The 12,113-nt window shown below is 43.9% G+C and overlaps 1 protein-coding gene across 1 annotated transcript in view; it reads right to left on the bottom strand.

Annotated features, from left to right (window-relative positions):
- Positions 1–10,250, bottom strand: part of KCNK1 (potassium two pore domain channel subfamily K member 1) — a 58,578-nt gene extending 48,328 nt beyond the window's left edge. The window contains exon 1 of the mRNA XM_032137746.2: positions 9,439–10,250. Within this exon, the coding sequence (XP_031993637.1) occupies positions 9,439–9,793 (355 nt within the window). The 5' untranslated portion in view covers positions 9,794–10,250. The remainder of the gene's footprint in view (positions 1–9,438) is intronic.
- Between the last annotated feature and the right edge of the window lie 1,863 nt (positions 10,251–12,113).

Raw genomic sequence — 12,113 nt, 5'->3', positions numbered from 1 at the left:
CTGTCTTCACCTGGCCTCACCTGTCTTCACCTGGCCTCACCTGTCTTCACCTGGCTTCACCTGGCACCTGGTTCCCATAGCACCTCTCTTGGCCTCACTTGGCACCCCAAGCACTCAACAGGTGCTCAAAAGGAGCAACTTAAGGCACATTTCTTCATATGTCTGAATCTGTGTCCTTTTCTGAAAAATGAAGAAGGTACTAAAGATGTTACTTCTATTCAAGAGACCTTAGATATAACTTTATTCTCTTGATGAGGAAACAGAGGCCCATGCGCCTGTGGTCCAGTTACTCAGGAGGCTGAGGCAGGAGAATCGCTTGAACCTGGGAGGTGGAGGTTGCAGTGAGCTGAGATCACGCCACTGCACTCCAGCCTGGGTGACAGAGCGAGACTCCATCTGAATAACAAAAAACAAAAGGTTTCTTTCTTCTTTTTAAAACTGACACATAACAATTTTACATATTTATGAGGTACACAGTGATACCTCAGTACATATAATGTACAGTGATCAGATCAGGGTAATTACCATATCCATCATCTGAAATGTTTATCATTTCTTTGTGCTGGGAACATTTAATACCTTCCTTTTAGCGACTTGAAACTATATATTACTGTTAACTGTAGTCACTCTACAGTGGTATAGACAACCAGAACTTATTCCTCCTATCTAGCTGTAATTTTGTATCCTGTAACAAATCTCTCCCCATCCCCCTCCCCGTACCCTTTCCAGAAGCTAGTATGCTCGGTTTACTTTTTACTTCTATAAAGCCAACCTTTTTTTTTCTTGCTAACCGTTTCCATTTGTTTTCATTATCTTCCATTGTTTCTTTTTGAAAAGATAATCCCAGAAGTTAGTACATTAGAAAAACTGTTTAACTTTTTTTAGCTTCCTCATATGGGTGAGAAAATGTTGTATTTAACACTCTGTGCCTGGCTTTCTGTCCTCTGAATGAATCAGCCATGATTTCACTAACTCTCTCTGAGCTTCCTGGGAGCTTTCTGCCTAAAGCCCTGCCATGGGTACTAATAACTGAGTCTCAGAGGCAGCAGTGGGCAGGCTTTTATTTCACAAAGTTCGTCAATCCCAGTCAGAGGAGCTAATGCAAAAAGTTAGACTCTGATCTGGGATTGAGCAGATGGTAGCAAATTAAGAACACTCCCATGTCTAACCTAAGCAAATTAATCTCGTCAATATAACAATCAGCTGTTTTACAAATAAAAGAAGGCAAACATGAAAACCAGTAGAAAGTCACAGATAAGCCCTTCTGATCTGACTCAAGTTCAAGGAGACAATCCCACAGTCCTTTCAGGTGCACAAACTCTACACCTCCAACTCCCCATTCTCTTTCTTCCTCCATTCAGCCTCAGATCAGGGGCATCACCTTGCAATATTCTGCTGACAGAGAGTGGGCCACCAACTTTGGGGATTGAACAAAAAATAAGGGATCTATGCAAAAGAAACAAAGAAAGTCAGAGTACAGACTGAGTCTAGGAGATAGAAGGATCATGGGAGTCAATAAAACACCCCAAAAGTTGCTTGCTTTCCAATAAAGTGACAACCTTTATCTCCCGCCTTGAATAAGCCACCTGGGCATGACACAGTCAGTGGAGAACTTCAGCACCTTAGTATTTCACAGATTTGTCAATAATACAATTGGAAGATGTCTTTGGAGAATAAAACCCAGCACAGTGCAACTCTGAGTATGTCAGAGTGTATGAGGCAGATGAGATTTCTGCCCCTGAAACCAACCTTGTAGTAAGCTGAACCTTGTGGAATTGCCATGTTTATGGGTCAAAACAATTGAGTGTCGGCAATTCACATGCTCCAAAGACAAGAGACACCCACACACAGCAACAGTCCAATGAGCAGTGTCATGAAACAACTTGTTCTCAAAGCACCAGAGTTCCCATTAGGTTACTGGTTCAATCAAAGATTCTGTTCTTGACAGGACTTACAGTTATGTCATAAAAGGAGAGACATCACTTCTTCCAAGTTATTGATAATAGTAGCAGTATCTTCCAGGAGCTATAAAATGACAATCACACACAACACTCCAATGAGCAATGTCATAAAACAGCTTGTTCTGAACACACTGGAGTTCCCATTAGGTTACTGGTTCAATCAAAGATTCTGTCCTTGATAGGACTTACAGTTATGTCATAAAAGGAGAGACATCATTTCTTCCAAGTTATTGATAATAGTAGCAGTATCTTCCAGGGGCTATAAAATAGGCATAGATAATAACACATTTATAGTTAAAAAAAAAACCCAAACCTTCAAAATACTAAAAACTAATATGTTTTATAGACAGGTATGAGTTCACAGATTTAAACACTAAGCATCTGTTCTCTTTGACCATTATTGGGTGGAAATGTTTCTAGAATTTATTATACACTTCCCTGCCTTCTTAAGTAGAAACAAGTTGAGATAATTTTCTTGATGATTCAAGGACATCGATTACTATATTGCGCTCTAAAACAATGATGCCACATTCAGGTATATAAAATTGTTCGTTGCAAGACTAAAGACTTAAAGATTCTGTCTCTTGTCTTTCACTATTTGTATGGTTTTTGTGCAACTAAATAAAAACTATTATGTACCTCTATATTAGTTTGCTAGGGCTGCCTTAACAAAATATCACAAGCGGGTGGCTTAAACAACAGAAATTTATTTCCTCAAAGTTCTGGAGGCTTCAAGTTCAAGATCAATGTGTCTACAGGCTTCATTTCTTCTGAGGCCTCTGTCTTGGCTTGCAGATGGCCACCTTCTCACTGTGGCCTCATTTTAACTTAATCACCTCCTTAAAGATGTTACCTATAAAAACAGTCACATTTTGAAATACTGAGGGTAGAACTTCGACATAAGAACTTAAGGGAGACGATTTGGCCCATAACAAGCTCCTATGCCCAGATGCTAAAGCTCAGGTTCTTAGATATAACTGCGTTCAAATCAAGACCATGTCACTTCCGGCTTTGGGACCTAGGTAGAGAAGTTGTTCAACCTAAATTTCCGTTTCATCCTCTGTAAAGTGAAGACAATGATACCTATATCTCATCAGTTTATTGCAATGCATGGAAAAGAATATGTGTAAACATTGTCTGGCACATATAAAGGGTTCAATAAAGATGCTATTTTAAAATAAAATCTTAGTTTGGAATTTCTTAACTATTTATCTTTTTATAACCTGCCATGTATAGTTCCCCATAGCTGTGCCTTTCCCTCTGTATTGTAGGCTTGAAAACCCAGATAATTAAACTTCTAGAATTAAATGTAAAGGGTCAAAATCAAGACCTGTAAATACAGAGCACAAACATCAGAATACGGGATTTTGGCTCTCTCTTCTGGCTGATACGGAGTTTGCTTGTTTAATTTAATGTAAATTCTATAGTAGATAAATATGGTATTTACTGCATATTTTAGATAAGATAATCACAGTGTGAAGTGTAGCTTGTCATCAATAAAGGAAAAAAAAAAGCAGTGACATAAATTGGACCACAAGTAAGTGACATCTGAAATAAACATTTGTTTTGAAAGTGGTTGGTGGTGACACATAATTTATTCAATGTTGCATACCACTTAAATAGCATAAAGAAGTCTGAAAAGCTGAACTTTCTGACACGAAGTTTCCCAAAAGGAAGTGAAATACTCAGAATACTCTTAGTGTACCTCTCAAGTATCATTCTGAAGCAGATGTCAGCAAACTTTTTTTTGTCAGACAGTAAATATTTTAGGTTTTGTGGTCACATGGTTTCTGTTCAACTATTCAACTCTGCCACCTTAGCCGCTAAGCAGTCATAAATGATACAGAAGCAAACAGGTGTGGCTGCACACCAATAAAGGTGTGTTTATGGACAATGAAATTTGATTTTCATAAAACTTGACTGTGTCAGAAAACATTATTTTTCTTTTTCTTTTTTTTTTGTCCCAACCATTTGAAAATATAAAGCCATTCTTAGCTCAGGCAGCACAAAAACAGGTGGTGGGCTAGATTAGGTCTGGGGGCCCTAGTTCGCCCACTTTGTTCTATTCTTCGCCCCACCCCCACCCCCACCCACTGAGATGGAGGAGTCTCCCTCTGTCACCCAGGTTGGTGTGCAGTGGCGTGATCTTGGCTTACTGCAATCTCCGCCTCCCGGGTTCAAGCAATTCTCCTGCCTCAGCCTCCCAAGTAGGTGGGATTACAGGCATGCACCACTGCACCTGACTAATTTTGGTATTTTTCGTACAGATGGGGTTTCACCATGTTGGCCAGGCTGGTCTTGAACTCCTGACCTCATGATCTGCCTGCCTCGGCTTCCCAAAGTGCTGGGATTACAGGCGTAAATCACCGTGTCTGGCCCACTTCACTCTATTTTAAAAGCTCAACAAGTATTTGTTGATGGTAACAACACATTTGTACTACCGAAAATAATTTGACAACTAAGGATCAGTCCAGCATCCCCCATTGCCTCTTCCCATATTCTTTATTTGAAAACTACCTATGTTGTAGCAGCTCCCTACCTGCCTTAATCAAAAGCCACTGTACACCAAGCCCAATTAAGTTCACTTACTGAACACTTTAACTAGAGTTTCAATGCATCTCTTCATAAACAGGGATAAAGCAGCATCTTGGCTAAAGGCACCAGGGCTACCAATGGCAGGAACAGGGGCCAGGCATGGTGGCTCATGCCTGTAATACCAGCACTTTGAAAGGCTGAGGTGGGAGATAGCTTAAGGCAACAAGTTGGAGACCAACCCAGGCAACAAAGCAAGACCACCCTCTCTAAAGAAAAATAAAAAAATTGGCCAGGTGCGGTGGTGCGCACCTGCAGTCCCAGCTCTTCAGGAGGCTGAAGTGGGAGGATAAACTGAGCCCAGGAGTTAGAGGCTGAAGTGACCCACGATGGTGTCACTGCACTCCAGACTGAGTGAGAGAGTGAGACCCTATCTCCAAAAAATAAAAATAAATAAAAAGGAACAGGAACTGGGCTGTCACATGGATCCTACATTTACAAAGCAGCAAAAGGTATTAAAAGTTTGTATACTGCATGAATACAAAAATTGTTTTTTGGTTTTTTTTTGTTTCTTTGTTTTTTTGAGATGGAGTCTTGCTCTGTCGCCAGGCTGGAGTACAGTGGTGCGATCTCGGCTCACTGCAACCTCCACCTCCCGGATTCAAGCCATTCTCCTGCCTCAGCCTCCCAAGTAGCTGGGACTACAGGTGCACGCCAACACATCAAGCTAATTTTTGCATTTTTAGTAGAGACGGGGTTTCACCATGTTGGCCAGGATGGTCTCGATCTCTCGACCTCATGATCTGCCCACCTCGGCCCCCCAAAGTGCTGGGATTACAGGCGTGAGCCACCGCGCCTGGGCAAAAACTGTATTTTTACCCAACAGTTGTCATCATAACATGGCCTTGCTTTGGGGAATGAATAAAGAAGTAAACTTCAGTAAATCAACATTACAAATTGTTCTTAAGAATGAATGACACTGTCCAAAGTTTTAGGTGGCTACCAAAGTTTAGTAATTATTTCTTACTCCCCAAATATCACCTGGACATTATTTCCTCAATCCTTGGGAAGAAAAAAAAAAAAAAAAAAAAAAACAGTATAAAAGTTCTGTGGGAAATTCTGCAGTCTATAATACTTCCTTTTTTTTTTTTGTATACAACTCTTCTTTCTGAAAAGCTCAAAACTGTATTGCAGTGTTCCACTCGTTCTCATATGATTCCTATGCAGATGTTGCTGTATCTTTTAGAATGAAGGGTGATAGAGTTCAGAGCATGCGACCCCCAAACAGGGCACCTTAGCATTTGAGAAAACAGCAGAAGCAGGAAGGTCATTCTCGCCTTCCTCTCAACCTTCTTCCCTGAAGCTCTGCCCTTCCTTTGAAGAAGACCCTCATTACAAGAGAGCCCATCCTATATCTTGAGAAAAGGAATGCTCTATCTTTGAAGACACAGAGATTCCAAGAAAAATCTGAACAAATAGGCCTTGCTAAATTCCTCCAGTTTATTAGCTTTTTACATCATATCCTCTTTGTTCTTTTTTTTTTTTTCCCCCTCCAAGACAGAGTCTTGCTCTGTTGCCCAGGCTGGAACACAGTGGCTCAATCACAGCTCACTGCAGCCCCAAACTCCTGGGCTCAATGCCTCAGCCTTCTAGGTAGCTGGGACTACAGGCACACGCCATCACTCCAGGCTACTTTTGTTAACTTTTAGTAGAGATGAGATCTCACTCTGTTGCCCAGGCTAGAGTGCAATGGAGCAATCACAGCTCACTGCAGCCTTGAACTCCTGAGCTCCAGCAATCCTTTCACCTTGGCCTCCCAAAATGCTGGGAGTTCCTGTGTGAGCCACCGTGCCTGGTCAGATCATATCCTTTTGTTCTCCAATCATTCGTCTACACAACTGTCCCTAAAAATACATAAACTTCCCTGTTTCTTTGGGTCTTCATTTCTAAAGGCGTCTATGTCATCTAAAACTTATATTAACTAAATGTGTGTGCTTTTATCTTGTTAATTTGCATTTTATTATAAGTTCCCCGGCCATGAACCTTATGATGGGTGAGAAATCTTTTCTTTCCTACAAAGGGAAATAAAGAGATGTTAAATTGTTTGCTGGAAATAATTCAGAGTCTTTGGCAAAGCACAGAATGAGAAGAATATTGCTGAATTACCAACCTAAGCCTTCTTCCAAGTAGACCATGAAGACTTTACTCAGTTCCTTCCAGAAACGGAAGTTTGTACATTCTGGGGTGAGAAGATTCTGACATAAAAGCACTCATGGGCCTGTGTTACAACAATGACTACCAATAACAGCATCTTTGTAATGCTCATTGTTAGCATTCTGAATAAGTCAAGGAGGGATTGACTGTACTGATTAATTAGGCAACAATTGTCTCAGTGATTTGCCTTCAAAAGGACTAGAAGTGTTAAGAAAAGAAAAGAAAAAAAGCACAACATGTCTAATACCCACCCAAAAAACGAAAAGCAATTGCAATTCATTTTATTTGGTTGGCGCTTTTCCAGAAAATATTTTCCTAGTAATGAAGCACATCAGCTTTACTCTAAAAAATTGTCTGTTTCCAGCAAGCCATTTAAAATATTGTTTGTTTCCAGCAAACAATTTAACATCTCTTTATTTCCCCTTGCAGGGAAGAAAAGATTTCTCACCCATTATAAGATTCATGGCCAGGGCACCTATGATAATTTGAAGACTTTCAAAAACATCAAATGAATCAAATAATGGGTAATTATAGTTTTGAAACCTTAAGAAATATCAAATGTGTCAAATAATGGGGCAGTACAAAGCCAACAGAAGAGCACTTTTCATTTAGAATAGTTGTATTCATATAACAAGAATTCATTGATGTGCTAACTTTACAAACCAAGAGGCACCTTTTTCATTTAGTTTATCCTTAAGTGCCCCTTGCACTGATTTCTTAAATGAACACTTGTTTTGCATGAATACAGACTTTCTTAGGAACTACAAAGCAATCTGAATACCAATAATAAGACGTCTATTCCCACCCCACCCCTTTCTTAAACAGAAACTACCCCTTTTTCTAATTCTCCTCTGGGAAGAATATCTCACCTATTCAAGATTATAAACTAATTTTTAACATTTAGTTAGACAATACGATGTTAAGACTATACTTGAGTCACGAAAAATCCCACCCAGATAAAAGCAAACCTTTTTCCTCGAAACTGTTATTCTTGTTCTATCCTCACAATATCATTAGTAAGAAAACACCGCACGCTATAATCATCCTTCAAAATGTTTACCCAACATTGTGACCCAGTTGTAAGCTTTCTGTAGCCCCGTGGAAACACTTACTTCTGGGAAGAATGAATGACTCTCAATATAGCACACATATACTCCAAAGGAAAGGCATGGTGATCTAAGTGATCTGAGGAACAGAGAACTAGGTAAAGACAGTGGAGGCAGAGTTATGGAAAGAAAAATTAAATTGTATTGGCAAGGAAACAGGCATTCTTTGGAAAGTGAGATAACAGGTCTGTCTTGTCTAGTGCTACATTTAACACAGTTTTTTGGATCTCACAATACAAGCTAGAATTCCACTTGTTTATTTCAGGGTAGATTTACATCAGTTTAGTAATTCACCCCAGACCTCTGAATAATTGTTTCATGTGGTCTACATGAATAGTGTATTATTACTCATTACCAAGTAATTACCAAGACAGTCAACAAGATATAGCCCAAAGGGAATTATACACAATAATTTGGGTGGTGGAGAGGAGGTGGGGAGGAAGGAAGAGCTGGGAGTTACACAAAGGGATGTGATTCACCTGTAAAGGTTAAGGGTGGGGGGTTACAAAGTGTTCCTGGTAGAGGAATCACAAGGCCCAGGTTCTAGGACGACACTGGTAACTAGGAAGTGTGTGACCTTGTGCATGACGAGATGGATTATTTCAAAGATTGGAGCTCATAGATCAAAAGAAGGGACTGTGCTGAACGCTCTTTGAGATTCCTCCCACTGTCCAAATACCAATTGATATCTCCACTCCGGGTATGTGCCTTACTAGGTCCGGCTGGGGAAATTCGGCCTTCATTCATCTACTCTGGCACAGTGACCGAGCCCTGGGGCATGCGCCCGGCCTCATCCTTCACCTGAGGACGCTCCTCCACGGCCGGGCGCCCCACGGGGACGTGGCGCTTCGAAGTTTATGGGGAGCCTCGCACACCTCAAGTTGAAGGAACTGCTGAATCAGGGTGCCCCCATTTAGTCAGATCTTAGGCAATCCTATGGTTCCTTTACTCTCCCTCACCTTTCCTCCTACTCTGAAAAGAAACCGGATCGGCCTGTCTGCCCAGAGGTCACCTGGGAAGAGCAGAGTGATGTCACCCGACTACCCCCAAAACTGCTCCAAGGTACAAAAGAGCCGGAATATCTGTGCATGGTCCAAAGGGACCGCAGACTCCGGAAGGTGACCCTTTAGAAGGCATTATTACTAGACTGCAGCCTCAGACTCTGGGATGGGGTCGGGAGGAAGGTGGTGAGTTTCCATCATCCCGCTGCCTTGCCGCCCGGCGGCCAGGTGCTGCTACACATTCAGACCCGACAGTTTGGCTTAGTGGGTTGCGAAAAAAGAACTCAAGGAGAGGAAGCACCTGCAGCCACCCAGGCCGAAGTTAGGGACCACTTCCCCAGAGTTACGGACGGCAACAACCAAGTCACGTCTGGAGCCACCTCTCTGGCTTCCGGCTCCGCAGGGCTTGCCCTCCCCGAGTCACCGAGGCAGAGGCCGGGGACGCCAGTAAGGGGAAGGTCGGAGGGTCGGGAGCACAGTGAGGGGAGGCGGGCTGGAGGAGCCGGGATGGCGAAAGGTGGGGGTGGGGTGGGAGGGTTAGAGGTGCCCGGGGCGCCGGGGCTGGGGTGTGTGGGGTGTGGGCGAGGTGGCCGGGGCGGCCAGGGGGCGCGCAGGATACCCTACCTGTGGTGGAGAGCACGGTGCTGGCGAAGAAGAGCGCGGAGGTGAAGTCCCAGTTCCAGTTGCCCGAGGCGTTGCTGAGCACCGACACGCCGTAGTTGCTGGCCTCCAGCACCCGGCCCAGGAACTGCTCCAGCTGCTGCTCAGACAGGCACTCGTGCTCCTCCAAGAAGCGTCGCTTCAGCTTGCGCAGCTCCTGGCGCAGCAGGTCCTCGTAGGGCAGCTCCACCGAGGAGAAGACCACTGCGCCGAAGACCAGGTAGAGCAGGTAGCCCAGCACCAGGAAGCCGAAGCACCAGGCCGAGCGGTGCCGCTCCACCAGGCGCACGCACGAGCTGCCCGCCAGGGACTGCAGCATCTTCTCCACCGCCGCCGCCAAAGCCAAAGCCAAAGCCAAGGCCAACGCCGCAGACCGGCCGGAGCGCGGCCCGCCGCCCCCTCCGGCCCCACCGCCCCCGCCCCCGCCCGGGCCTGGCTCCCGCCCGCCGCCCGCCGCCCGCTCCCCCGCGCGCCCGCCCGCTCAGCTCCTCCGGGCAGCGCCGTCTCCCTGCGATTGGCTCTCTCGGGCGATGTTTTTCTTCCTTCTTTTCCTGTTTCCTTGCAATATAAAAAGCCCAGATGATGTGGCGCTGACGTGGTTGCCGGCTCAGGTAACCCGAGAGTCAGCGGAGACCGCGCGCAAACTTGGCCAGAGCGCCTGGGCTGGGCTGCCGGGGCCCGGGACGCACCGCCTTCTGCGCACTCCAGAGGTGGGGCGGGCACTCGGTGGCGCCCAGACCCCGACCCGACTGCCACCAGCTCCTCCCGCTTCCTCCCTTCTTGGGTCCAGTAGCCAAACTCTAGCTGACCGCGCGCGGCGTGTGCGTGTGTGTGTGTGTGTGTGTGTGTATGTGTGTGATCGCGCGCGTGTAGTGTGGGCCGCTTCTGGGCAATGCGCTGGCCGTCCAAGCCCCCTGTCCGAGCTACTCCTGTTTGCCACTTATTTTCTCCTAATCAAAGCGAGTATTACAAAACAGCAAGGGCTGAAGTACTTTCCTTCTTTGTCTTATTGGCCGAAGGACTGAGCAATCTGGTGCCAGTATTGACGGTGAAAATACCAGAATATCAGAGTTGGAAGGCACCTTGAATCAGTCTCCTCTCTCCCACCCATCCCCCTCACAAAGAGGACTTGAGGGAAAAGGAGAGTCTCAGAGAAGTCCTATTTCTGAGTTCGAATTTTCTAAAACACGACCTTAGGTTTTATGGTGAAAAAACATCCCAAATGTGTCAACTGCCAGAAGAAACCGAGCTTTCCCAAGTGTCACTTCTTTTTAAAGTGACAAAAATGTGGGCGAGGGTCAGCAAGCTGCCTGATTGTGGATGAAAATAAACATTGGTACACCCTTTCTGGAAAGGCAATTTAGCGATATGTCTCAAGAACCTTGAAAGGGTTTATTTGTTCTGATTCAGTGATATGTCCGAAGAAAAAACAATCAGAGAGGCACTTACTTACAAAGACTGGTCATAGACGATATCTATATATACATACATGTAGTTGTATAACATAGTGCATACACACGTGAGACACACACACACACACACGCGGTATAGATGAAATAATGAAGACTCAGAACAATCTAAATATTCCAAAATAGAGAATGGTTAAATAAGTTACGGCATCTTTACAGCATGGATACCATGTAGACATTAAACACATTAAAGGTGTGTCTAAAGACTATTGAAGCCAAACTGTGTAGAATCTCAAATATGTAAAATATTTGTATTTTGTTACAAAATAAAATGACATCTGCATTATTAATCAACTGCATAGGAATAAAACCAGCTCCTGGAAGTTGTCTTTGGGTAATAGTAGAGTATATAGATGACTTTCCTTTCTTGTACCTTTTAATATTTTTCAAATTTTCTACAGTGGATATATATTATTTTTGTAATCAGGAAAAACATTTAAAATAAACAAAACTGAATTGTACTATTAATCATTCCAACACCTAGCTGAACATCTGCCTACTTTACTGAAGTTCTCTAAACAAGTCATGTTTTGTATTTTCATAGAAACTCGTGCAAATGTCTAACATATATATCAGTGATTTTTCACTTTTAGTCAATAGCCTTACCCCCTACGGTACTCAAGATTGAAGCCAGCCCTCCACTTTACCTCTCTGTACTTCAAACTTTACTCATTAGTAATCCATTTCTTCCCTTTGCTCTTACCCCCAAGGAAAAATACACCTCCTTATTTTCAAGGTGAAAGGAAGCACTTACCACTCTCAGTCCTTCTGCCTCTGGGACCCCTTCCCCATCACCAAGTGCCCTACTCTTTTAGAACTTGAATTCCTCCTTCTCCCTCAAGTCTCCATCCTACAATGTCCTTCTCTGTCCTGCTCTGTAACCCTTGCTTGCCCTATCCTATCCTTGATCTTTGCCTATTTGCCCTGTTCAGAGACCTCTTCATTCATGAGGCTACCCTCGGCCATAGCAGACCCTCAGAATTCTCCTCCTGTCTGTCATGATCATTTTTCTCCCCATGTCTCTGCTCACCTGATTCCTTCTGCTTGGACAGTTCTTCCGCCATCTCCGTCTGTAACACAGCTTATATCCTTCAGGACCTGGCTCACTCATGAAACCTCTGATTCCCCAACAGGATGCGAGTTCCTCTTCCCAAGCCATACGACCCTTTG

Source organism: Hylobates moloch, unplaced genomic scaffold, assembly GCF_009828535.3.
Source record: "Hylobates moloch isolate HMO894 unplaced genomic scaffold, HMol_V3 SCAFFOLD_18, whole genome shotgun sequence".
NCBI classification, from domain to species: Eukaryota; Metazoa; Chordata; class Mammalia; order Primates; family Hylobatidae; genus Hylobates; species Hylobates moloch.
This window is presented reverse-complemented; position numbering and strand designations above follow the sequence as displayed.